Source organism: Gadus macrocephalus, chromosome 3 (genome assembly GCF_031168955.1).
Source record: "Gadus macrocephalus chromosome 3, ASM3116895v1".
Classification (NCBI taxonomy): domain Eukaryota; kingdom Metazoa; phylum Chordata; class Actinopteri; order Gadiformes; family Gadidae; genus Gadus; species Gadus macrocephalus.
In genome coordinates this window covers 26,028,069-26,054,014 of record NC_082384.1, presented here as the reverse complement: position 1 = coordinate 26,054,014, position 25,946 = coordinate 26,028,069, and the positions used below count along the sequence as shown (strand labels likewise).

Genomic DNA, 25,946 nt, shown 5'->3' with positions numbered 1-25,946 from the left:
CAATAGCCAATGGGATATCTCTTATTTGATTGGATGTGCACGCATGCGCGAAAAAGGGAAGTATAAAAAAAAAAAAAGGGATGTCACTAATATAATTGCATGCGCCCCCCCCAAAAAAAAACAACCAAACATCTATATATTTTAAAACGTTTATTTTCATACAGAACGCGTACATATAATAATAAAAACGAAAAGTGCATTGACTATTTCTGAATTTTTTGAGTCGTCGGGTAATTTTCCTCCGCTCCGTCTCGTGCAGAACAACACCAAGACAACATCCGGTGGAGAGCGGAAACAGCCGAGACCAGGGTTTAATTCTTATTCTTTCTGTGGGCAGTATAGCTCATAATTCAGATATCACAACAGTTATTTTGACTCATATACCGCGTTTTAACTAGCCTTAACCTAGTCAAGTATAACCCGGTTCGTGGATCACAGCTGAGAAGGCATGGATCGAGATGTTTGTGTTCGGTAGGAGCGGGGAGACGTAGGACGCGACTGCTAACAGCTAGCTCGGCTAGCTCCAGCTTGCTCCGGCTCGGCTAGCTCCAGCTAGCTCCGGCTCGGCTAGATTTAGCTAGCTCCGGCTCGGCTAGCTCCGGCCAGCTCCGGCTCGGCTAACTTCGGCTAGCTCCTGCTCGGCTAGCCCAAGCTAGCTAGGGCTCGGCTAGCTACAGCTAGCTCCGGCTCGGCTAGCCTTAGCTAGCCCCGGCTCGGCTAGCTCCAGCCTAGCTGTGTCTGGTGGTTAGCACACGGTGAAGGGCTAGGGGCTCTGGGTGAACAGCAGCAGATGCGCCCCGGGATGACGGGGACCCAGGGCAGCCCGGTCAAGAGCTACGACTACCTGCTCAAGTTCCTGCTGGTCGGGGACAGCGACGTGGGGAAGGGGGAGATCCTGGACAGCCTGCAGGATGGCTCGGCCGAGTCCCCGTACGCCTACACCAGCGGTGAGGAGGGGTGTGTGTGTGTGTGTGTGTGTGTGTGTGTGTGTGTGTGTGTGTGTGTGTGTGTGTGTGTGTGTGTGTGTGTGTGTGTGTGTGTGTGTGTTAGGTGTGTGTGTGTGTGTGTGTGTGTGTTAGGTGTGTGTTTGTATGACTGATATGTGTGAGTGTGATTTGTGTTAAAGCCTTTTGTCATTATTCTCATTCTGTCTCCTTAGGTATCGACTACAAAACCACCACCATTCTACTGGATGGGAGGAGAGTGAAGTTAGAGCTCTGGTAAGAATATTAAAGCGCTTAAATGGTTAATCGACTGCATTTCTAACCTGTGGCGGCTCAAAGTGCTACATTATGGCCTCGCATTTACCCATTCATCCACACATTCACACACCGGCGGTGGAGTCAGCTTCAACTTCAAGGCGACAGCCGGCTCGTCAGGAGCGGTCAGGTTGAGGCGTCTCGCTCAGAGAGGCACCTCGACCCAACCCAGTGTTTCCCGCAGGATTTTTTTCAGCAGCGGTGGTGTGGTCCCCGATCCCTCTAGGGGGGTCCGGGGGCATGCCCCCCCGGCCTAAATTTTTTTGTACCCTTTACATTGGAATGCATGAATCTGGTGCACTTTGAGAGGAGAATATGCACTTAAATCCTATTCAAACAGTCCAGTGTATTACTGTAGATGGGATTATTGGTGTTGTAACTTTGCCTTTTGTGTCTTCATTTACAGATTTTTATATAGTAATATTTAAACAAAAAATGCCACAACGCAAATATAATTTGCACAATTTATTTACAGATTTTTGCCTAATGCTTAAACACTAAACATGGTTGCTATGCCCAAAGCATAACTGTTTTTTACATAAGACACTTTGTTCAAAAATGAAATGTCCTGCAACAATGGGCCAAACACATCTTTTTAAATTATAAACCTAACTAAAATTTGAAAAGAACACAGACTCACACACATAAAAAATAAAGCTAATTGAATACCAATCAGTGTGAGCCTTAGCACTACAAATATACCTCAGGTGAGCTCAGCTCCTTTGTGAGACAGTGAGAGTCAGGGGAAGAGGACAAGAGAGCGATGATAAGCTTGTGTGCATTTAGGAGTCGGATGGCCGTGGGGAAGGAGCTGTGCGAATGTCTAGTTTTTAGAGTCTTTAGTGACCGCAACCTCCTGCCTGAAGGGAGCGGAGCGAAGAGACCGTGGCCTGGGTGTGCTGGGTCCGCCAGTATCTTCCTGGCCCTCCCCAGAGCCCTGCTGTTAAACAGGGCCCCAAGGGGGGGCAAGGGGCATCCAATCACCCTCTCCGCCGAGCGTATCACCCGCTGCAGCTTGGCCTTGTCCTTGGCCGCTGCAGCGGGGAACCAGGTGATGATGGCGGAGGTGACGATGGACTCGATGATGGCCGTATAGAAATTCACCAGCATGGATGTTGGCAGCTTGAATTTCCTGAGCTGCCTCAGGAAAAACAGCCGTTTCTGGGCTTTTTTCGTGAGGGCATCGATGTTTGGCCCCCACTTCAGGTCCCGAGAGAGCGTCACCCCGAGGAATCTGCAAGACTCCACGGTGACGACTGGAGTGCCCCCCAGTATGATTGGTGGGGTGGGGGTCGGGTTTCTCCTGAAGTCCACTATCAACTCCACTGTTTTAAGCGCATTTAATGTAGCGACACATTTTAGCAACTTACTTTCTCTCTCTCTCTGTCTGTCTCTCTCTCTCTCTCTGTCTGTCTCTCTCTTTCCTTCTTTCTTCGATCTTCCGCTTCACTCGCTACTGCTAGAATCAATGTAACTTTGCAACCGTGTAGGGTAGCCTACTGCCAACAACTGCCACCCTCGCTGTGTATTTTTCTTGATGTTGGTTACGTGACGATGTGCCGCGTGCTGCGCAATTGACGTTACGCGCTGTACATTTTCTAAAAGGAGCTACGTAAAAAAATAAAATTAGGAGAAGGATTTTTATTGCAGCGGCGAAGAAAATTCAGCAGCGGCGGCGCGCCGCTGCTGTGTGAACGCGGGGGAAACACTGCAACCTTCTGGTTACCAGCCAACCCGCTCTACCTCCTGAGCCACATCTCGCCGCTTAGAGGCCTCACTGAATCATGATGAACCCCTGTGTTAACGTGTGACCGTCTTGACAGGGATACCTCTGGGCAAGGCAGGTTCTGCACCATCTTCAGGTCATATTCCCGTGGTGCACAGGTAGGAACCCTCTACACCACCAGCCTACTGAACATGGATCAGAATGTGGTTCTGAGGACGTTAATGGTTCGTGACTACTCTCTTTGGTTCTCAGGGGATCCTATTGGTGTATGACATCACTAACGGCTGGTCGTTTGATGGCATCGATCGCTGGATCCGAGAGATCGATGAGGTAAATCCAACTCTGCTCTGAGACGCACTCAATTAAATTGTATTCAATTGGGATGTGATTCACACATCCCAGTACCGGGCTTTCTGTTCCCGCACTGTGTCTGTACTCCAGTTTCTCCTCAAAGCTTTGTGTCTGTCAACGTTAACACCAGACCCTCGCCTTCCTCTTCCCGTCCTCGTCCAGCACGCTCCCGGCGTGCCCAAGATCCTGGTGGGGAACAGGCTCCACCTGGCCTTCAAGCGGCAGGTGCCCACGGAGCAGGCCCGCGCCTACGCCGAGAAGAACAGCATGACCTTCTTCGAGGTCAGCCCTCTGTGCAACTTCAACGTCATCGAGTCGTTCACCGAGCTGTCGCGCATAGTGCTGATGAGGCACGGCATGGAGAAGTTCTGGAGGCCCAACCGAGGTGATGATCCCCTCGGTTTATTGTTATGCTGGCCTACTGTGGGGGGGGGGGGGGAGGTTACAGGGTACCTCACCATACTGTACACGATACATGGCAAGCCATACCGATAATATACAGCCATTCTGCCATGATCGATATATTTTGAGGCAATCCTATCGCGATCCATCCCGATGTATGTCAAACGATGAAAACAAAATGACCGTGAAAAGGTTAAGTGCTGAACTTCTGTCTTTATTCGCGGCCCACACCAAGTCTTCCAGCAACTCGTCTTTGGGTCGATAACGTCAAGTCAACGTTCAAGTTTCCTTCATTTGTGTACTTGCCGCCACCTGGAGGAGCAGGGAAATCGGTTCAGATCAAATATCGTTATTTGGGTCGATGTTTCCTTTCTAACGTCCCCCCCGTCCCTTGTGCCCCCAGTCTTCAGCCTCCAGGACCTCTGCTGTCGCTCCATAGTCTCCTGCACCCCGGTCCACCTCATAGACAAGCTGCCCCTCCCGGTGGCCATCAAGTCTCACCTGCGCTCCTTCTCCATGGCCAACGGCATGAACGCCGTCATGATGCACGGCCGCTCCTACTCCGTCACCGCCAGCCAGGCGGGCGGCGGCGGCGGCGGCGGCGGCAGCAAGGGCAACAGCCTGAAGCGCTCCAAGTCCTTCAAGCCCCCTCAAAGCCCCCCGAAGACCACCTCCTCCTCCTCCACCTCCTCCTCGTCCTCGTCCTCTAAGGGGAACTGCAAGATATCCTAGGGGTGGTGGGCGACCCCCCCGTCGGGGCGGGGGGGTCGTAGTGCCACCAGGGGGGGGAGGGGGTGCTTGCTGCAGCCAGGGTTGCCAGATTGGCTCAGGGCCCAATCGCAGCCTGCGTTGGGAGTACTGCCGTGGGGCCCCGCTGACATGGAGCGGATCGGTTTGAGGTTTTCTACAGAACGGGGGCCATCTTGGGAGGGCCTCTCAGAATCCCAGTGGATTACTGGGAGGTTACTGGTGCTGGTGGGACTGAGAGGCGGTGTGTGTGCGCCCGTCAACGCTCCGATGGATGGACCCTGTCGGGGGGGGGGGGGGGGGGGGGGCTTTGTGATCACATGATGATTGTATGGATGAGTTTGGTCGTTCTCTGAACAACCGGTCCTGTGTTGTTGAATTTGGGGAATTCTGTGTTTTTGAATGTATTGTATCATTAACTTTATTTTTTTTCGTTTACGTGTTATTTATGCTCACGGCAGCCTGGGGACTCCAGGAATAATTATTTAGATGCCTTTATTTACCTCTTCAGATGCTTCCGTTCATTCCTATTGGTTAAAGGGGTGTTGTTGCATGACATCACCCCTTTCAATACGTGTCAAACCGACCCCTGTTGTCGACCAATCACAGACAGGTCACTGGTCACCAGTACCTGCTCACAGGCGGGTCACTGGTCACCAGTACCTGTTCACCATTCAGCCCACAGACAGGTCACTGGTCACCTGTACCTGTTCCTCACAGGTGTATTCTGGGTCTCAGTGCTACACTGCGGCCAAACGGTTGGATTGATCGATGTGGGCTTCTGTAGGTCTCTACTCAACCGTAACGCACAGGCCCAGCTTTCCATGTCTAAGATACTTTAAAAAACGTTTTTCAGAAATGTCCAACTTTTTCATTATCGTGCCATCAGTTTTTTTTTTTTTTTTTTTTACGTCTGATTGAAATTGGATTTTTAGAAATATTTTTAACATGGTCATTTTTAACTGTCCAACTTTCATAAACTGAATCTTTATCTCGGGCTTCCTAAGGTTGGAAGTCTGTTTATATACAGGGTCACAAGACATTTGCATTTCTTATAAAGGAAAGTTAATAAAAGAAAATGTCTTTGGAGAAAGTGTTTTTGTGTCTATGCGGCTTCATCACTTGTACTTGGATTCGTTTTCACCTTCCATCAGGATGGGTTCTATTTATCGCCCGTCATAAAAGGCATTTCAACTCCTTTTGATCAAAATCACTTAACAACTGTACACCTTTGTAGTTCAATGAGACAGTCGAGTAAGTTATGTTGCGTCCCACGACAGTAAGCCTATAGTAGCATGCTTTAAATGGGCCGTGAGCTGTAGACACTAATCGATGCCCTTCTGTCACTGCTACTAAAACAGGGCTTTAGTTCTGAGGAAACGCGAGTAGAAACCCAGTGTTTTACCAGTCTGTCCACCAGTGTGTGAACCTGTGGGCATGCTTTGGTTGGAGCACCCCCATCCTCAACTCCCGACGAAGGCACACCAGGGGCCGGTGTGTGGCTGTTGATCTCCTTCTGCGACCCCCTAAAGTGGAGGTCAAAATACCCTCTTGTAAATATATTTTGTGTAAATGAGGATACACCTACTTATAATGCTACATTAGTGTTCTTTGCTACAGAAGAGGAATAGGGCCATATTTCATACTTTTTTTGAGTTTTAAGTTTAAAGTCTGAATTCTGATTTTAAACTCAGAACTCACAAACTTTTTTTTCTAATGTGGCCCTAATCCTCTTCCATACTTTGCCATTAAGAAGTATTACAACTATACTTATTTTGTATTAATTACAATCGATATGGCAAAAATAAATAAAAGGGATGAAATATAAAGATGTCAGGATTCCCGGTCAAGTTCCACATGTCTCTCCGAGAGATTCTCAAAACATTAGTTTATTTCAAAAAGTCAATAATATAATAATAGCTATGTCCTTTGCTTCAGGGTGGACTCTGTCTGCGTTGGGAAGTTATACTTTATTCTAACCAGTAACAACATGGATAAACATTGCCCTACACATGGCTTATCTTAAATGTATTCTGTTGATTTTGAGGGACACTTTTATTCATATCTTAAAGTGTTGACTTGGAACTGAAACAGGACACCCAGACTAGTGTTGTTTTAATAGAAAGTGAAATGAGAAAGTGGATGAGACACATAAACCAATGTTCCCACGCCAACAGGCTTGTCTGTTAGGCTGTATAAGATATTCAGTTTGCTGTCATGTCGGGGCATGCAATGAAACTATCGTATGATCAATTGCGTAACGTTTAATTCCATGGCATATAGAATCAGATGAAGACATTCCCAGGAGACCAGCATTATTATGATCAATAGGCCTGTTTTGAGTGCATTTTGAGATGCACTATTGCAACACGGAACTGACCAAAAAGTACTGGGTCTATTGTAACAAAGATGACCTCAATAAACATAAATAAAGCATCGACATTTCGAGTCAATGTGTGGGAACTGGTGGCCTCATTGTTGGGCCAGGCTGGTCGGTATCGCCCGGTGAGTGGGGGTGAGTTTGAATTAATTAGTGGCTGATGTCCCATTGGTCAGTGGAAGTTCACCGGGACCCTTGAATGCCTCGAGGTCAAAAGTCTTCCAAAGGTCATGGGGTCATTTCCAATGAAAAGAAACCGAGAGTTGCTTCTCATAACCTCGCGACAACAGGACAGTGCGATCAGATGAATCTGGTTACGTTTCCCCACCTGTTGGCGGGACGTCCCGTGTGAGCTCTGTGTGGTAAAGGAGTGATGGCAGGATGTGCGTAAAGTCTAGACAAGACAGGGGTAAAGAACACTTTATATTACTATTTAACACGGGTTAGCTCCCGCCCCCCTGGTAAACTGCGCGTCATGGCGACCCCCCCCCCTTCTGCCCAGGAAGAATATAAACTTTCAGTTCAATAGAAATAAGAAATAGGCTAGATTTAGTCAGAGAATTTAACACAGTATCAACCATACGCATGCCTTAAAAGAATATAGGGGGATAGGATTTATTGGCAGGTTTATAGACGCTCCATAAATGCTGTCTACGGACAACATTTTATTTGTCTCCAGAATCGCCCAATCGTGGGGACAGCTTGCTAACCTGGTCCGCACAATTTCTTTGAAGTTCCTTCTTCAGTTTTTACAATGTTTGTCCAGTTGCTGGGCGCAGGGGACTCCTTCCTAAAGGTTCAGACCCTGGGGGCGCAGGGGGGGCTGCCCTCTCCACCCCGCTCCCTGAGCCCCCCAGAGAGACGATGCTATCCCTTTCTTCTCTCATTGTGTCGCCCCGGGCCATCCTGCTCGTCTGGGACACGACTTCAACACACGATGGCTTTATGATTATGTTTTCTGTTTTTGCCACACCAAGCCGTAATCAATTAATCTATCGATCGTAATTCAGTGAAGTATTGGGTTATGCAGAGAAGTCGAATGGCCTTTGAAGAAGGTCTCTGAAAGTTAGAAGAAGTTATGGAACTGTTTCGGGGCTGAATCGTGCAAAAGGACCCAACAATGTCCCATTTGGCTCGCGTCCGGAGGAGGGGATGTACGACTGGCCTTTACGCACTGCGAAACGTCCCTGCAAACATTTCCAGTGCTTCTGGAGGCGTTTGGTTACCTTTTTTCTTCATGCTGTCGTTAAACGCGTTCGTCGAAAGTGCAGCAAGTGTCGCAGGTCCCAAGGCTGAACACCAGGGGGTCTGTCCCAACAAGATCAATGGCAATCTGTGGGTGGACGCGCAGAGCACCTGTGAGAGAGAATGCAACGTCGATGAGGTGACTATACGTATATCTGTTTGATCTCACTGCTCTTCCGCATGAAATCCATTAAACTCTTATCGTGCACCTTAGACTTTACTGTTTGCATTTATTTTCAATTCGATTCGATTTTTATCTTGTATAGCCCTTAATCAAAGGTACAGTCTCAAAGGGCTTAACAGACCGTATGTTTATGACCCCCCCTGACCCTAGTCCCCGAGAGGGCAAGAGAATACTCCCTTCATCAGCAAGGAATCTAGAGGAGGAAGGCAGAGTGGGGGATCCCTCCTTCAGAGTGGGGGATCCCTCCTTCCAGGGATGATCAGGAGTGCAATCATTGACTTACATACATACATACATACATGCATGCATGCATGCATGCACGCACGCACGCACGCACGCACACACGCACGCACGCACACACACACACACACACACACACACACACACACACACACACACACACACACACACACACACACACACACACACACACACACACACACACACACACACACACACACACACACACACACATGCATACATACATAAAGGCAAAACATTTTAAATCTGTGATGGGGTGATGGCCAGCTAACTATAAGGAGAGTCCAGTCATTCAGTTGTAGTCTCTGCTTCACTATGTATTGAATTATCTCACAACTCCGTCTCAAGATATCCATAAAACTCTTATGGTGCACCTTAGACTTTACTGTTTGCATTGACTTTCAATTGTTATTACCACCGAATCACTTAAAACGGGTCTTTTTGTACGCAGGACTGCGCCGACTTTGAGAAGTGCTGCACCAACGTGTGCGGCCTGAGCAGCTGTGTCGCGGCGCGCTTCGCCGACGGCCCCCCCCCCCAGCCGGAGAGCCCGGACGGGGGCGACGGGGACGGCAGCTCCGCCACCTGCGCCGGGTTCCTCTGCAGCCAGCAGGGGGCGACCTGCGACCTCTGGGAGGGCCAGCCCGTCTGTGTGTGCCGGGACCGCTGCGAGAAGGAGCCCGGCTTCACCTGCGCCTCCGACGGCCTCACCTACTTCAACCGCTGCTACATGGACGCCGAGGCCTGCGTCCGCGGCGCCACGCTCACCGAGGTGGTCTGCCGCTTCTACCTGGCCGGACCCCCCACCGGCCCGCCGCCCCGGGACCCCACGGCTCTCCCCGCGCCCACCGCCCCCCTGGCGGACGCCCTGCCCCCCACCCTCTTCTCCAACCCGGCCCCCCAGTCCACGTACGTGGGGGGCACGGTCAGCTTCCACTGCGACGCCCTGGGGCTCCCCAAGCCCGAGGTCACCTGGGAGAAGCAGAGCGAGCGGCGCGGGCGCCTGGTGATGCGGCCCGACCGCATGTACGGCAACGTGGTGATCACCAACATCGGCCAGCTGGTCGTCTACAACGCGCAGGTCTGGGACACGGGCGTGTACACCTGCGTGGCGCGCAACGCGGCCGGGGCGCTGCGGGCCGACTTCCCCCTGTCCGTCGTCCGCAGGGCGGAGCACGACTTCGGCGAGGACCCCGAGATGCCCATGGGCCGGCCCTTCTCGCCCGCCGACTGCCTGGCCGCCGCAAACCTGCGGGCGTGCAGCGGCGAGCGCCACGTGGACTGGTACTACGACGGTAGCGGCGGCGGCGGCGGTGGCTGCGTGGCGTTCACCAACAGCGGCTGCGAGGACAGCAGGAACCGCTTCGAGACGTACGACGAGTGCCGGGCGTCCTGCCAGCGCGAGGGGGCGGGGACCTGCGCCCTCGCCGCCGTGCAGGGCCCGTGCAAGGCCTGGGAGGCGCGCTGGGCGTGGAACCCGCCGGCCAAGCGCTGCCTCGCCTTCGCCTACGGCGGCTGCCACGGCAACGCCAACAACTTCCGGAGCAGGAGGGAGTGCGAGGCCCGCTGCCCGCAGGCGAGGCGGCGGCCGTGCCGCGCGTGCCGCCTCAGGGGGAAGCTGGTGGCCAGCCTGTGCCGGAGCGACTTCGCCTTCGTGGGCCGGCTGTCGGAGCTGATCCAGGACCTGGACTCGGGCATCGCCCGCTTCAGCCTGGAGGAGGTGCTGCTCGACGACCAGATGGGCCTGAGCTTCTTCAACACCCGGCACCTGGAGGTGACGCTGGCCGAGGTGGACTGGAGCTGCCCCTGCCCCAACATGACGGCGGCGGGGGGCGGCCCCTGGCTGGTGATGGGCGTGGTGCGGGACGGCGCGGCCGTCATCCAGCCCGACAGCTACGTGAGGAGCGTCTCGGAGCGCCGGCTTAGGAAGGTCCGGGAGGCTGTCAGCAGGAAGACCTGCGAGGGGTCGGCGCGCCCACAGGCGTAGCCCGGGGAGACACGGGGCGGAGGGGCGGAGGGGCGGCGGGGCGGAGGGGCGGCGGGGCGGGGCGGAGGGGCGGCGGGGCGGCGGGGCGGAGGGGCGGAGGGGCGGCGGGCGGAGGGGCGGAGGGGCGGCGGGGCGGGGCGGGGCGGCGGGGCGGCGGGGCGGAGGGGCGGCGGGGCGGGGCGGAGGGGCGGAGGGGCGGCGGGCGGAGGGGCGGAGGGGCGGCGGGGCGGGGCGGAGGGGCGGAGGGGCGGCGGGGCGGCGGGGCGGAGGGGCGGCGGGGTCGCTGCACAATGCCAGCGAACTCCGAGGGAGGGGCGACTCAGGAGGTAGAGCGGGTCGGCTGGTGACCGGAAGGTCACGAGCCGGCTCGATCCCCGGGTCCTCCTGGTTCGATCCCCGGCTCCTCCTAGCGGAGTGCCGAGGTGTCCCTGAGCGAGACGCCTCACCCTGACTGCTGCTGACCAGCTGGCTGTCGCCCTGCGGGGCTGACTCCGCCGTCTGGGGGTGAATGTGTGCATGAATGGGTGAATGTGAGGCAGTATTGTAACGCGCTTTGAGTGGCCACTGGTTAGAAAGGCTCTGGATAAATGCAGTCCGTTTGGTCCATTTACAAGCCTGGTGAGCCACAGAATGGATGGTGTGGGGGTTGCTACACAACTAAGCATCAACAGCTTGTTGTTTAATGATTGTGCACAGGAGAATGGAGAATATTCGGAATACGTGACGAGAAAACAATGTTAAAAAAACAATGGCTCACTGAACATCTGGGTCCTAGAAGTGGCTCGTTTTATATTAAAGAAGTTCTTTGATACTGGTGCCTTCTTTCTATATTAAAGTATTTATGAATAACCAAAAGCTCAATATAGCAATGTGTTAGATATATTGTAATATGGTGAAACCTCCTCATTTATTGAATGAAACGAAATACTCTCAGCTAGTGAGGATCAATTAGATCTATATTTTAAATAATGTGTTTTGAAAGATCTTTTGTCTATTGTGTGCCAGAGGTACATCAGTGTGTTATGCTTATTTTTGGTATTGTGAACAATGTCCTGGTACATTGTGAAGCATGTTGCTCTGATTTCTCTTTCAAGCACTGTCCTATGTTAATTTTGCTGTTCAATGTATCCAATTTAATATTTTTTTAAATAAACATATACCCTTTTACAAAATATAAGCTGGTATTCTTTTAAAATGTATTGAAAAATTATGATTCTTAGAACAATAATTAGGTTGATTTCTATAACTTAACACTAATATTGGTCCCACTCTTAGGCTTAAGAACAAAACCCGACGTGCCCTGTGGTCATTTGGCGGTGTATGCCAGTGGTATATAAGACCAACACAATTGCTTTTCCTGCCATTCTGACCTGCTTTTCCCAGAGCAGTTAGAGATAAACCTGCAGTCCAAGAACAGTCTGACAAGGCGTTCAGAAGCTTCCCTGCTGTTCAGTGTGATCCCTGGTAGTGTACTGTTGTTATATGTTCATTTTCATTTTATTAACCTCTGAGTACTTCAGTTTGGACCAATAAGGTTTATAAAAAAAGTAACCAACTGCTGCATTTTCTCTACAATGAACAAACTGTACATTAAGTATAAAAATGACGGCACATTTGTGAATGAGTTTGACTTGAGCTCTGCCAGTCTTGACTTCCAAAAAGATCACTCCTTCCCAGTGTATCCCAGTAGTCTCCCTCCTTCCCAGTCCATCCCAGTAGTCTCCCTCCTTCCCAGTCCATCCCAGAAGTCCCAGTAATCACACTACAGACAGAATAAAAATTCTTCAACTTTAATGTTGATATTGCAGTAATATTCTAGCAGGGCAAACGTTTCATAAACAGTCACCATCATTTGTATAACCCTTAATTGTTCGCCTTTAGGCAGACAAAACTTTAACAATCATTTCTAGAATTATATTCAGCATACAGGAATATGTACATACAGGTATTTTCCCAACACAAAGCATACTACATTATACATCATACAATACAGATTATATAATAAACAGTTTAAATGTCTTCTAGTGTTATACTTCGTTTATTTTACATTTGATTGGATATTTAGTCTTTTTTTGTGCCAACATATCAAGTTGCATTCTGTTTATGATAATCAATGGTTTATACAGATTGAAACAGACGACAGCTTGGCAGTCAGTATTAAGACGTTATCCCTAAATGACCCTGGCCCCCCCATATCCTATCTGGCCAACCCAAGGCCTTCACACTGGTGAACAGTGAACTGACGATTCCCTTTGAATACCTTCACCCCGCTCACTTTATTGCCACTTTTTGCTGTTTTATTATGTCTATTTGATTGGTTCGATGAAGCTGACCCTTGCCTTGTCAAGTATTTTATTGTGCAGAGGGACCATGTTATACTGCAGATTGGATAATAAAACATTCAGACTTTGACTAACCTTTCCTTCTTAAAGATACAGATAAGGCTGTTATATTACCGTATATTGAGTGTCCTCATTAAACATTAATCCTTCTGTGCTGTGAACGAGTCTACAATAACTCACATCTAAACCGTGTTCAGTTCTTCTCTCATGGAGTGACATTTGACATTCAAATCCCTTTCAACACCATACACCTTCACATCTACGGTTTGAGCTTCACCTGCTGCCCAAACACTAAAGAATGGGAAGATCTTCTCAGAAAATGTGACTCTATAAGATAAGATGGGATCATTTACTTCAGGGTCGTAGAAGGACACCTCCCCTTCCCCACAGTCCAGCAGAACTCTGATCCTCTCTGGATTCCTCTTCAAATTCAATTTTTCACGTGAACCATTACCGTACCCTCCATTGTGACGGATTAAACACCAGAATCCATTTTCTGGCTTAGCCCAAACCTCGCCTTTCCTGTCCACCGTCTCTTTAGCGACCCCTATCAGCCAGTGGGGATGGTCTCCTACCTCCACCTCCCAGCTGTGTCTCCCTGAGGTGAAGCCCTCTGAACCCAGAAAATTAGAATACTCCATGAACCTTTCTGGGTTGTCAGGGTGCTCCTGCCGCGGTCTGGGCATATGTCTCGCACTGGTCAGATCCTTTGAGATAACAACACGGTTTGATGCCGTGTTTGGATCGAGGATAACAGGTGTGAACTGGATTTTCTCCCTCATCTTCTCCCACACTCTGAAGGACAGGTTTCCCAGGTGCTTGGTCACGTCTATCAGCCCTCCAGAAAGCACCTGCGGACCAGACCCCGAACAAAGGTCCCTGGGGATGGTGAGAAACGATGCGTTGACTTTCAGCGGCAGGTCCTGTTCCACAGCGGAGATTACATCTGAGAGAGAGGATATCTGTGCTTGAATGTTCTCCTGCTCCAGGATGATTGTCTCCCTCTTCTGTTTCCCTTCCTCCTTCAGGGCTGCCATTCGGTCCTCCTCCTCCTGAGTTAGGAACTTGTGAAGCTGGTCAAACTCTGCCTTGATCTGTTTCTTTGTCTCCCCCAGTTGATTCTTGCAGTGTTTGGCCATTTTTTCATACGTTTTATCAATCTCTAGGTATGCATCCCTTCTCCTCTTCAGAGTCTGTAATTCAGGTTTCAGAAGCCCCTTCCAATTACGCACCTCATCTTCCAGAGGAACCAGTGTGAGACCATGGACATCCTCACAGACAGGACACACGACTCTCTGCTTCTTCCCACACCATTTAAGATCCTGTGTGTGAGTACACACTGCCCTAGACTCGGGTGGATCAGCTCTCTGTCTTCCAGCATAGCTGTTCAATAATTCCTGTAGTCCAAAATTAGTATGGAGACAATCCTTTGAGGATTTTCTCCTACAAGTAGGACAGTTTTTGTGTTCAGCTTTCTCCCAGAAGCTTTGAAGGCAGCCGCGACAGAAGTTGTGGTGACAGCCCAGAGACACGGGATCTTTGAAAGTTTCAAAACACACTCCGCAAGTCAGGTAACTCTTGAAAACTTCCTCCGCCATTTCAACCTGCTTCCTATGGTCTCGACGGAGATCACACACTAAGCTCTCAGAGTGACTGACACACCCGCTATCAATCCATTTCAGTAATATGATCCGTTTTATTATCAATAGCAAAGCCTTTTATTGCATCATTGGGACACAGATCGGACTTTGACCAACTCTTCGACATGTACACCAAATGCTTTGTCGTTAACGGTTGATTCAGCCAGGGCATGAAGAGTTAGATAAGCACACTATAAACGATAACAATGAAATCCAGTGTTGTGCGTCAACTTAGTAATGTTCCGATCGAACAGGGGGAACCCAAGCGCAGACGCATGTTGAATTAGACCAGAGGTTTAGTGTAGGGAGGATGAGAGCAGAGGTTTAGTGTAGGGAGGATGAGAGCAGAGGTTTAGTGTAGGGAGGATGAGAGCAGAGGTTTAGTGTAGGGAGGATGAGAGCAGAGGTTTAGTGTAGGGAGGATGAGAGCAGAGGTTTAGTGTAGGGAGGATGAGAGCAGTAGGGAACAACAGGAGGTGGACGGGAGGGGATGGATGACAGGCAGGCAACGAGACCGGGAGGTAGAGGAGCACACAGGGGGGGGGCAGGTAGAGGAGCACACAGGGGGGGGGGGGGGGCAGGTAGAGGAGCACACAGGGGGGGGGGGGGGCAGCAGGTAGAGGAGCACACAGGGGGGGGGGGGCAGGTAGAGGAGCACACAGGGGGGGGGGGGGGGCAGGTAGAGGAGCACACAGGGGGGGGGGGGGGGGCAGTTAGGTACAGGATTGGTGATCCACTGTGGTCTGAACAATGTTCTGCCGATGAGTGGGTGAAGAACCAGGGTTGGTGTTAACCAGGGTTTATGGCAGGTGTGCACGTCCAATAGGCGTAGAGCCGGGGAAACGAGGGCTTGTCTCGCCCAGGAGGGGGAGACAGAGAAGAGCGTCTGGTGGGTACGGCCACAGACATAATACAGAATAGACGCCGCGTCGACCGCTACTGCCTACGGGCGCTGACGAGCCGTGGGGCTGCCATCTCGGACATCTAGGCCGTCCGCTCCACTCAGTGTAATCTGTTTGGCAGGTGCAATGAACTGTCAGCACATTTAATGAATCAAACCTCGCTGAATACCAAACTGATTTCAACGCGTTATTTTTTGCTGCAAAGGGCATGTAGCTATGGTACAGGACACATGGTTCGGCTTGTTTTAATATTCATAGTGGGCTTAACAGGTAGGTAACAGGTAGTTTTTTCTGTATTAAGCCAGGGACAGGCAACCAAAAACAGGGACGCCTGTTTGGTCACCCTATCATATGTGTTGTAGGCTATGATAGGTATTTAGCAAATCACGCACTATAAATATGATAGAGAAGCAGAAACAGATAGAGGCAGTAAAGTCAGCTACTTTAATACGTTTTAGAAACAATATACAGGTATAGAAGATAGTTACTTTAGAAACAAACGTTTTTGTATGCGCTAGAACCCATGAAAGAGGACTGTTTTGCAGAGCTTCTTTCTTGTGCTCCCTTTCTGCAGTTCAAGAGAGGCGAGTTTGGCAACGTGGTGCAGCCTTATCTTGTGAAAGACCGACACAAACAATGACAACAAGTCAGAATGATGGTTGTCGATGCCCAACTGTGTCTCCTCCTGAAAAGAAATCCCCCGAGCCCTGTTGGCGATGGTCCGCCGATTTGAGCAGGAATATGCTGCACAGTGATCTGGCATCTTGTGTCTTCTGCTGCTCCGCAACTAGGAGTATGACCGGTCCAAGATGGCGGCTGCATTTCTAGCACCCAGCAGCCAATGCGGCATCTACACTTCATATGTCTACAGGTACGGCCACGGCCTTAACAAGTGATACACAACTATCCACACAACACTCTTCATATGCGTAGTCGGCTGTCCGCCGTCTCCAAAGCCCCACCCCTCACCCGTCACCCCTCACCCCCTCACCCCTCACCCCTCACCCCTCACCCCTCACCCCCTCACCCCTCACCCCTCACCCCCTCACCCCTCACCCCTCACCCCTCACCCCTCACCCCCTCACCCCTCACCCCTCACCTCCTCACTCCTCACCCGTCAACCCTGACCCCCTTACCCCTCACCCCCTCACCCCTCAACCCTCACCCCCTCACCCCTCAACCCTCACCCCCTCACCCCCTCAACCCTCACCCCCTCACCCCTCACCCCTCACCCCTCGCCCCTCACCCCTCTGCCCCTGGCTGAGAGACTCAGGCCACTAGGGGGCTCTACTGACCACAGCATCCATTCATCCTGGAGAATTTATAACGTTGCTTCTTAAGGCTGGATCGCTCATGTGGATAGTATGGCAGAGTAGGACTAGGGCCACATGTGATTATTTGGGAGTTCTGACTTTAATTGAAAATAGTTTAGAGTCAGAATACTGACTTTAAAGTCAGAATACTGACTTTACCACCGATCTGAATGTTGACCTTATAGTCAGATTTCCAACGTATTATACATGGGAACACACTTAAAACATATTGAGACACGGTACTATGGAAAAACAAAAGTAAAGCCTTAGCTTTAGTGGTCTTGTAAAGATAAAATCTGTAGCTGGTTAAAACCAACCACAAACTGGTTAGAACAAGCTTAAGACTTTTTCTGAGCAGTCTGTACTGCATTGTCTTATTTTCATTGTATCCAATTCAATATTATGAAAATAAACATGAACCCTTTTACATATACGATATGGTATTCTTTAAAAATGGTGACAAAAAAAGATTCCTGGTATTAGTTGGAACAGTTACGGTGGACTCAAGACCATGATGCTAATAATGGTCCCACTTGTAGGCTTGAATTTAAGAACTAAACCTGATGTGCCCTGTGGTCATTGGGCGGTGTATGTCAGTGATGTAAGACCAACACAATTGCTTTTCCTGCCATTCTGACCTGCTTTTCCCAGAGCAGTGAGTGATAACCTGCAGTCCAAGAACAGTCTGACAAGGCGTTCAGAAGCGTCCCTGCTGTTCAGTGTGATCCCTGGTAGTGGGACTGTTGTTATATGTTCTCACTTTAACTGTGAATACCCTACAATGGACTTCATGTTGTTGAATGTTTTTGTTCTTGTTGTATGCTGTGTGAATGCATGATTTTATGTTAAATAAGATATGCAATTTGGAATTTTTGACCTCAGGAAGAACAGCACTCATCTGTGTATGAGAGAGTTGTGCTTCGTTCTCACTTTAACTGTGAATACCCTACAATGGACTTCATGTTGAACCAATGAAGTTTATCAAAAAAAGCCACCAACTGCTGCATTCTCTCCACAATGAACCAACTGCAAATTAATTATAAAAATGACAGCATATTTGTAAATTAGTTTGACTCGAGCTCTGCCAGTCTTGACTTCAAAAAGATTACTCCTTCCCAGTCCATCCCAGTAGTCTCCCTCCTTCCCAGTCCATCCCAGTAGTCTCCCTCCTTCCCAGTCCATCCCAGTAGTCTCCCTCCTTCCCAGTCCATCCCAGTAGTCTCCCTCCTTCCCAGTCCATCCCAGTAGTCTCCCTCCTTCCCAGTCCATCCCAGTAGTCTCCCTCCTTCCCAGTCCATCCCAGTAGTCCCAGTAATCACGCTAAATACAAAATGAACGTTAACAACTTTAATGTTTCTATTGCAGTAATATTCAAGCAGGACAAGCAATTCATCAACACTCACCATCATTTTTGTAACCCCTATTTGTTCGCATTTTAGGCAGACACAACTTTAACAATTATTTCTAGAATTATATTCATCATACAGGAATGTGTACAGACTGATATTTTCCCAACACTAAGCATAGTACACTATACATCATGAAATACGGATTATATAATAAACAGTTTAAATGTCTTCTATTGTTATAATTAGTTTATTTTACATTTGATTTGATATTTAGTCTTTTTTTGTGTCAACATATCAAGTAGCATTCTGTTTACAATAATCAATGGTTTATACAGATTGAAATAAGCGAGTGGTTGGCAGTCAGTATTGAAACGTTATCCCTTAATGACCCCTGACCCCTGGTCATATCCTATCTAGCCAACCCAAGGCCGTCACACTGATGAAGAGTGAACTGACCATTCCCTTTGAATACCTTCAACCCGCTCACTTTATTGTGTCTTGTAATATATTTTGCCTACACCTTTTTGCTTTTTTATGTGTCTATTTTTTGTTGTTCTATGAAGCCGACCTTTGCCATGTCAATTATTTGATTCTGCAGAATGACCATGTATTACTGCAGATTGGGTAATGAAACATGTAGACTTTGTCTAGCCCTTCCTCCTCAAAGATACAGATAAAGCTGTTATATTACACTATATTGGCTGTCCTCATTAAACATGCTGTTTTATTACAGTTTATTGGCTGTCTTCATTAAACATGCTGTCAACTACTCTACAATATCTCACAGCTAAACCGTGTTCAGTTCTTCTCTCATGGAGGGACATTTGATATTCCCATCACTTTAGACACACACACACACACACACACACTTTCACGTCTCTGGTTTGAGCTCCACTTGCTGGCCAAACACTAAAGAATGGGAAGATCTTCTCAGAAAATGTGCCTCTATAAGATAAGATGGGATCATTTCCTCCTGCGTCATAGAAGGACACCTTCCCTCTCCCACAGTCCAGCAGGACTCGGATCCTCTCTGGGTTCTTCTTCAAGTTCAATCTTTTACCTGAACCATTACTGTACCCACCCTTGTAATGGAATAAACACCAGAATCCATTTTCTGGTGAAGCGAAAAGCCCGTCTTTCCTGTCCACGGTCTCTTTAGCGACCCCTATCAGCCAGTCAGGATGGTCTCCCACCTCCACCTCCCAGCTGTGTTCCCCTGAGGTGAAGCCCTCTGAACCCAGAACATTGGAATACACCCTGAACCTTTCTGGGTTGTCAGGGTGCTCCTGCCGCGGTCCGACCTTGTATCTCGCACTGGTCAGATCCTCTGAGATAACAAGACATGTTGATGCAGTGTTTGGATCGAGGATAACCGGTGTGAACTGGATTTTCTCCCTCATCTTCTCCCACACTCTGAAGGACAGGTTTCCCAGGTGTTTGGCCACGTCTACCAGACCTCCACGAACAACCTGTGGACCAGACCCCGACCAGAGGTCCCTGGGGGAAGTGAGAAACGCTGCGTTGTCTTCCAGCGGCAGGTCCTGTTCCACAGCGGAGATTACCTCTGAGAGAGCGGATATCTCTGCTTGAATGTTCTCCTGCTCCAGGATGATTGTCTCCCTTTTCTGTTTCCCTTCCTCCTTCAGGGCTGCCATTCTGTCCTCCTCCTCCTGAATTAGGAACTTGTGAAGCTGGTCAAACTCTGCCTTGATCTGTCTCTCCCAGTTGTTTCTTGCAGTGTTGGCCCATGTTATCATACGTGTCATGAATCTCTTTGTATTTATTCCTTCTCTTCTTCAGCGACTCTAGCTGAGGTTTCAGAAGCACCTTGACATTGCGCACCTCATCTTCTAGAGGAACCAGTGTGAGACCATGGACCTGCTGGTCACAGACCAGACACACAACTCTCTGCTCCTCCTCACACCATTTAAGATCCTGTGTGTGAGTTCTACACACTGCCCTAGACTCGGGTGGATCAGTTCTCAGTCTTCCAGCATAGCTGTCCACTAATTCCTGTAGTCCAAAGTTAATTAAGAGAGTATCCTTTGAATCCTTTCTCTTACAAGTAGGACAGTTTTTGTTTTTAGCTTGCTCCCAGAAGCTTTCAAGACAGCCGCGACAGAAGTTGTGGTAACAGCCCAAAGACACGGGATCTTTGAAAGTCTCACAACACACTTGGCAAGTCAGGAAACTCTTTAAAACTTCCTCCACCATTTTACCTGATATCCAACTTTCCAAGCAAAAGCGAGCAACCAAAAGGAATTCCTCTTCAATCTGCTTCTTCTGATCTCACAGAAATCCCACATTGAGCTCTCCGATTGAGTGACACAGCTGCTATCAATCCACGGCAGTCATATGATCCGTTTTATTATTAATAGCAAACCCATTTATTACATCATTAGGAGAGAGATCAGACTTTGACCAACTTTTTAGGTAGAGGAGCACACAGGGGGGGGGGGGGGGGGGGGACAGGTAGAGGAGCACACAGGGGGGGGGGGGGGGGGACAGGTAGAGGAGCACACAGGGGGAGATGGATGGCAGGTGTGACGTCCAACAGGTGTAGAGCCGGGGAAACGAGGGATCGTCCTCCAAGAGGGGGAGACAGAGAAGAGCCCCGGCCGCGGCCTTAAAGGTCCCATGACATGAAAATCTCAATTTATGAGGTTTTCTAACATAAATATGAGTTCCCCTAGCCTGCCTATGGTCCCCCAGTGGCTAAAACTTGCGTTTGGTGTAAAACGAGCACTAGCTGTTCTGCTCGCCTTTGAAAAAACGGAGGCTCAAGCGCGCTGATTTGGAAATCTGTGCTCATGACGTCATGAGGAATCTCAGCTCCTCCCCTTACTCTGCCTGGCCCGCCCAGAGACGTTGGCCCGCCAATGAGACTCGACCGTGCGAGCGCCACATGTGTGTGTGTGTGTGTGTATGTGTGTGTGTGAATACACACACTGTAACGCAAGTGTTTCTTGTCGGTTCTTTGACGTGTCTTGTATTTCCACAACGAGACTGTCGTGGGGGTTATCTAAGCGGTTGAGAAGGAATTGGGGGAAAGGAACTTTGGTTTGACTCGCTGAAGTACATGAACTGCGACATGCCGCCGGTAGCCGCGAGGCACCATCGCCCGGCAGCGGGCAGCCGGCCGCAGGCAGCGCGCGGTTCAGTCGACTTCAGGTTGATGTGAAAGTGGAAGAACCAGAAACGTCGCAGACGTCGCAGAACCCGACAAAGTCGTTTGTGATTCATAATATCGTCTGGAGGCGCACACAATATGTTATATGATATAGATATCTATGTATTATATGATATTATTTAGATATAGAGCTCCAGGACTGTAACGCAAGTGTTGTACACTTCCTTGTTATTTGGATAACCGTTCTGCTGTTGGTGTGATGGCTCATAACACGTCGGACTCTCGTCTCTGGTATTTCTACAACGAGACTCGTATTGGGGGTTATCTCAGCCAAGGTTGAGAATGAATTGGGGGGAAGGAACTTTGGCTTTGACTCCCTCAAGAACATGAACCACGACAAGGAGGAGAAAGGGATCTTTGCCGGGCAGCGCTTATGCACCTCCGCCTCCGGCGGTGGTCCCTCAGCGGGGCTCAAGCGGGAGACATTCGCCGCCAACAATCCCTTTCTCCTCCATGTCGTGGTTCATGTTCTTGAGGGAGTCAAAGCCAAAGTTCCTTCCCCCCAATTCATTCTCAACCATGGCTCAGATAACCCCCACGACAGTCTCGTTGTGGAAATACAAGACACGTCAAAGAACCGACAAGAAACACTTGCGTTACAGTGTGTGTATTCACACACACACATGTGGCGCTCAGTATTCACATTGATGTGGACGTTGAAGAACCAGGAACGTCGGAGAACCCAACGCGGTCGTTTGAGATTCATAATATCGGCTCACACAGCTTTTGGCCGTGATAATATATATTATATGATATAGATATGTGTAGGCTATATGATAATATTTAGATATAGAGCTCCAGGACTCCCGTGTGTTCTAGAATATTTACAGAACACGGCTAAAGGCTGTGTGCGGCTCGCCATTGCGATACATCCACTGTAAACAGAGCGCATGGTGGCTGCAAGCTGCTCAGGGCCACACCCCCACCCTCCTCCTTGACACGCCCACCGAAACAGCGCATTTGGGGGAAGCTCAATGTGCGACTGGCTCGGAGTGGCTGTAACTCTGCACCACGGCTGAATTTAGGGAACGTCTTTGAATACTGTGTTAGTTGCCCACTAATACCTATATTAAAGAATACATAAAATAGCATGTCATGGGACCTTTAACAAGTAATACACAACAACTATCCACACAACGCCATTGTTCCCTTCCTGTGTGTAGTTGGCCTGTCGCTGTCTCCAAAGCCCTCACCTCTCCCTTAACCCCTCACCCCCTTACCCCCTAACCCCTCACCCCCTCACTTCCTCACCCCCTCACCTCCTCACCCCCTAAAAACCTCACCTCCTCACCCCCTAACCCCCTCACCCCTCACCCCCTCACTTCCTCACCTCCTCACCCCTCTGCACTTTATCTTCAATACTAAACGGAATTTTGATAGCATTTATACTTTTTTCAGAATCACAGTTTTAGTTTCAAACCGGCATCGTTTTCAGTTGCTTATAATAATTTAGGTCACCATAGCAACGCGGGTAAACAAACCCCGCCGAATAGTCGAATCTCTGGACTGAAAAGGCAGATCTGATTCGACTCAGAAAATTCAGAGTCGGGGACCCTGAATGAATCTGTGTAAACTGGCAGTTTACACAGATTAAGATGTTCAAATGTATTTAAAAAAGGTTAAGCTAAAACATGCTTAGATAAAGTTGTTAAATTGTGTTAAGAAATGTGTTTAAAAACGCACAAAGATGTTTTCAAATGTTTTCAAATGATGATAAGAGATGTTTCAAATGTGTAAAATAATTAAAATAGCTTTCAAAACAGGTATTTAGAAAAAAAAATTCAGATTATTTATTTTTCTCTGAGGGGGGGCTCACTCTCTCACACTTTGAAAACCCCTGCTCGTCTCGAGCTTCTCGCTCACAACCAATCACGTTCTTCTGGAGGTCACTAGTTCTTAATTGATTTCAGCTGCGTCTCCCCCGCCTCTCCTCATAAAGCGCCCCCACCGTGACGGATGTTAATCGTTTATTTTGCGTTGGATTGCGTGGGCTGAACATTCCGGACATCGTGGCCACCGACGTGGACCCCCGCCACCGGGACCCACGCAGTGAGTAATGCGGGGTACTTCCTTCATGAGCACTGCACATACACTCTCCCCATCTCCTCCTGTCGTCTGTTCTTGCCCCTCTATTGTACATGTTTTTCCGCTGGAGGTTAATGTGGATTTGCTGATGGAAGTGGTAGTTTGTGTTGAGTGGTTTATCTATGGGATCGACTGACTAACTAACGCTGCGGACAGCTACAGCACCGACCACGACACTGGGAAGTGTCCTCTGCTCACTGTGGAAGCAGCATGGAAGAACTGCAGCAACTCTGATGGAAACGAGGACCCCTACGCTGTTGAACACAAACTGTTCTAGGCCTACTACAAACCGAGGCGGTCCTACTCGGTTAAAGATCTCGTGGTCAATGCGGCAGACCGCTGGACCTGGCTGGACGTCACCTTCTGCAGATACTTCACTGCCCTCAGGAATCCACGGATAACTTGAAACATGTCCGACTCCACATGTCCGGAAAATCCAGGATGGAAGGAAGAAAGAGTTCTGTTTTTGCTCAACCCATAACCCCACTGAGCCCTTCTGCTGATACCTGTCTGACTGACCATACTGACCGGGGGCCTGTTGTGTGTTTGGTTGGTGGTGTGGTAGAAGGTTTGCTGCTTGTGATCTGCAAGGTGGTCCTGGGTTAGATGCGGTGTCTGACTTGCACACCACTCTCCCAATTCTATTCTTCTCTTTACTACTTTTCTACTTTCAATACACTTGCTGCTGCTGCTGTTGACCGCCGGTCGTGCAATGTGTTTTTTATTCGCCTATGTTCTGTGGATGATCATTACTGCCTGTTGGACGTTTTGCGTTTTTCACCAATAGCTTCGGAACTAGACGGACCTCGTATATAATTTGCTCTTCTAAGATGCGGTCAGGCGCCCCTCCGTTATATAACGTTTTCTGCCCGGTACGAAATAGACTGACCAATCACAACCCTTTATCTAATGTGAGGTTGGATATAGGCAACATGTAGAGGTGTTTCAACAACAAAGATGTAAGTTAGTGAACTAAAGACTGCATATGTTCACTAAAAGAACGAACGACTACTCAAAGATTTTGAGGAATATGTATTTCTCCATCACCCGTTCCAATGCTATGATTAGTCGAGGCCTATCCAATGGCATAGCCGTCGACCCATTTTAGATCGCGCCCTTTAGACACGCCCCTTGGAAATTGAACAACGCATTTCAACGCAGAGGATCCAGAAGGATTTCACAACGAGTCCATTGGAAGATATCGAGGAACATGAACATCACCAATGAAGGAGAGTAACGTTTCCACTTGCTATAGGAATTTAGTGAAGCACTAAATGGTTAATAATAATAAAATGTGGTCACCATTTATTGACTCGTTGGGTGAGACTTGCTTTACTAATATAACCGCGTTAAAACTATTAATTTACTTTTCTTGTGTAGTTTCCCACTATTCATTAAATGTTTTATTGAAGTACAAATGTGTATAGTTCTATTAATTACATTTTTATAACAATTAATCATTATACAGGATTTGAACATTTTCTACCCAGGCTCATGCTGCATAATGAGTCCCAAATGATTTATGAACAGTGGTTTGTTTTTGTTCAGGAGCGGATTGTACTCCCAGAGGCTTCAACAGAGCGGGTCTGGAGCTGGGAGCTGCAGGTGGATGGTGGCCAGGAGCCGTTCAGTCCTACAGGAACAGACGGGTGAGCCGTGGAACTGCACATCCTATAAACTCCTCCATGGTGTGGTCAAACGGTTCAGAATAAAACTGGAATTGGAAAAAATCTCCAGTGTTGAAATAGATTGTATTCTTTTTCAGTAGAGGTGATGGAGGCGCTCGCCGTGAGGACCGTGGCGGTCGTCTGGAGGTGCTCGTCTGGAGGTCCGTGGCGGTCGTCTGGAGTTGCTCGCCGTGAGGTCCATGGCGGTCGTCTGGAGGCGCTCGCTGCAGGTGGAGGGAAGGCCGGGAGCCGTGCAGCCCAACGGATGCAGAACGGTGAGACACGGAACTGCACAGCTGCACATTTTTTCTAGGCTTGGTGAATTGTTTAGAATTAAACCTTTGACATGCAGCCACAGCAACTCTGAGGTGTTCTGAAAAATGTCCGATGCATTTTCAGCCACTAGGACCAGCTCCAGGATGTAGGCTAGGTGTGTGGCTGGCTGTTGGGTTAAATAATACCTCACTCGAGATTGCACAGTAGGGCATCAGTGAGATCTGTGGGAGCTAAAGCAGAGGAGGAGTTGATTATCTGCATCATGTACGGGGAGAAATGTGCAGTGTGCAAATGGAACGTGTCATTCGACTTTCAGAAGGACTGAGGCGGAGGTCCTGGAGGCAGAGGCCAGCCTGGAGGCGGCGGTGGCCTGGAGGTCCTGGAGGCGTCCAACCTGGAAGGGGCGGCATGGAGGGCCAGGTGGCGGCTCCTCATCCAGTAAAGTGAAACTCTTCTTCAGTGCATCATGAAAGGGGAGAAATGTTCCAGTGTGTAACTGAAACTTGTGTCTCACATTTCATAAGAAATGAGGCGACGTTGCGGAGGTCCAGGCGGTCGGCCCGGTGGAGGTCCTGGAGGAGACGGTCCCGGCGGTGGAGGACGGCTGGGGGGTCCGGCGGTGGAGGTCCGAAGGCGGCTC

General features: G+C 49.2%; 4 protein-coding genes and 1 long non-coding RNA gene across 7 annotated transcripts; 3 read left to right on the top strand and 2 right to left on the bottom strand.

The window, feature by feature from the left end:
- The first annotated feature begins 261 nt into the window (after window positions 1–261).
- LOC132453630 (ras-related protein Rab-40C-like) lies at window positions 262–5,581 on the top strand. Its single transcript, XM_060046605.1, has 6 exons — window positions 262–947; window positions 1,160–1,220; window positions 3,083–3,143; window positions 3,238–3,315; window positions 3,499–3,721; window positions 4,142–5,581. The coding sequence occupies exons 1-6, from the start codon at window positions 791–793 to the stop codon at window positions 4,468–4,470; spliced, it is 909 nt and encodes a 302-aa protein (XP_059902588.1). The 5' UTR covers window positions 262–790; the 3' UTR covers window positions 4,471–5,581.
- A 1,905-nt stretch (window positions 5,582–7,486) lies between these two features.
- wfikkn1 (WAP, follistatin/kazal, immunoglobulin, kunitz and netrin domain containing 1) lies at window positions 7,487–18,842 on the top strand. 2 transcript variants are annotated; one of them, XM_060046582.1, is made up of 3 exons: window positions 7,487–8,249; window positions 9,007–10,517; window positions 18,809–18,842. In XM_060046582.1, exons 1-3 carry the CDS (start codon window positions 7,986–7,988, stop codon window positions 18,840–18,842), a joined length of 1,809 nt encoding a protein of 602 aa, XP_059902565.1. In that variant the 5' UTR covers window positions 7,487–7,985. The 2 variants fall into 2 exon arrangements, with proteins under 2 accessions (XP_059902565.1, XP_059902564.1); XM_060046581.1 differs by lacking the exon at window positions 18,809–18,842 and having other exon boundaries at window positions 9,007–10,557.
- On the bottom strand, window positions 12,829–14,482 carry LOC132453616 (nuclear factor 7, ovary-like). Its single transcript, XM_060046584.1, has one exon. The coding sequence runs from the start codon at window positions 14,480–14,482 to the stop codon at window positions 13,067–13,069; it is 1,416 nt and encodes a 471-aa protein (XP_059902567.1). The 3' UTR covers window positions 12,829–13,066.
- Window positions 18,072–19,845, bottom strand: LOC132454210 (zinc-binding protein A33-like). Its single transcript, XM_060047429.1, has one exon. It carries the CDS (start codon window positions 19,843–19,845, stop codon window positions 18,925–18,927), a length of 921 nt encoding a protein of 306 aa, XP_059903412.1. The 3' UTR covers window positions 18,072–18,924.
- A 3,488-nt stretch (window positions 19,846–23,333) lies between these two features.
- On the top strand, window positions 23,334–25,744 carry LOC132453646 (uncharacterized). 2 transcript variants are annotated; one of them, XR_009524746.1, is made up of 3 exons: window positions 23,334–25,012; window positions 25,132–25,305; window positions 25,623–25,744. It is a non-coding gene; the product is annotated as an uncharacterized LOC132453646 (long non-coding RNA). The 2 variants fall into 2 exon arrangements; XR_009524745.1 differs by having other exon boundaries at window positions 25,129–25,305.
- Window positions 25,745–25,946: the final 202 nt, after the last annotated feature.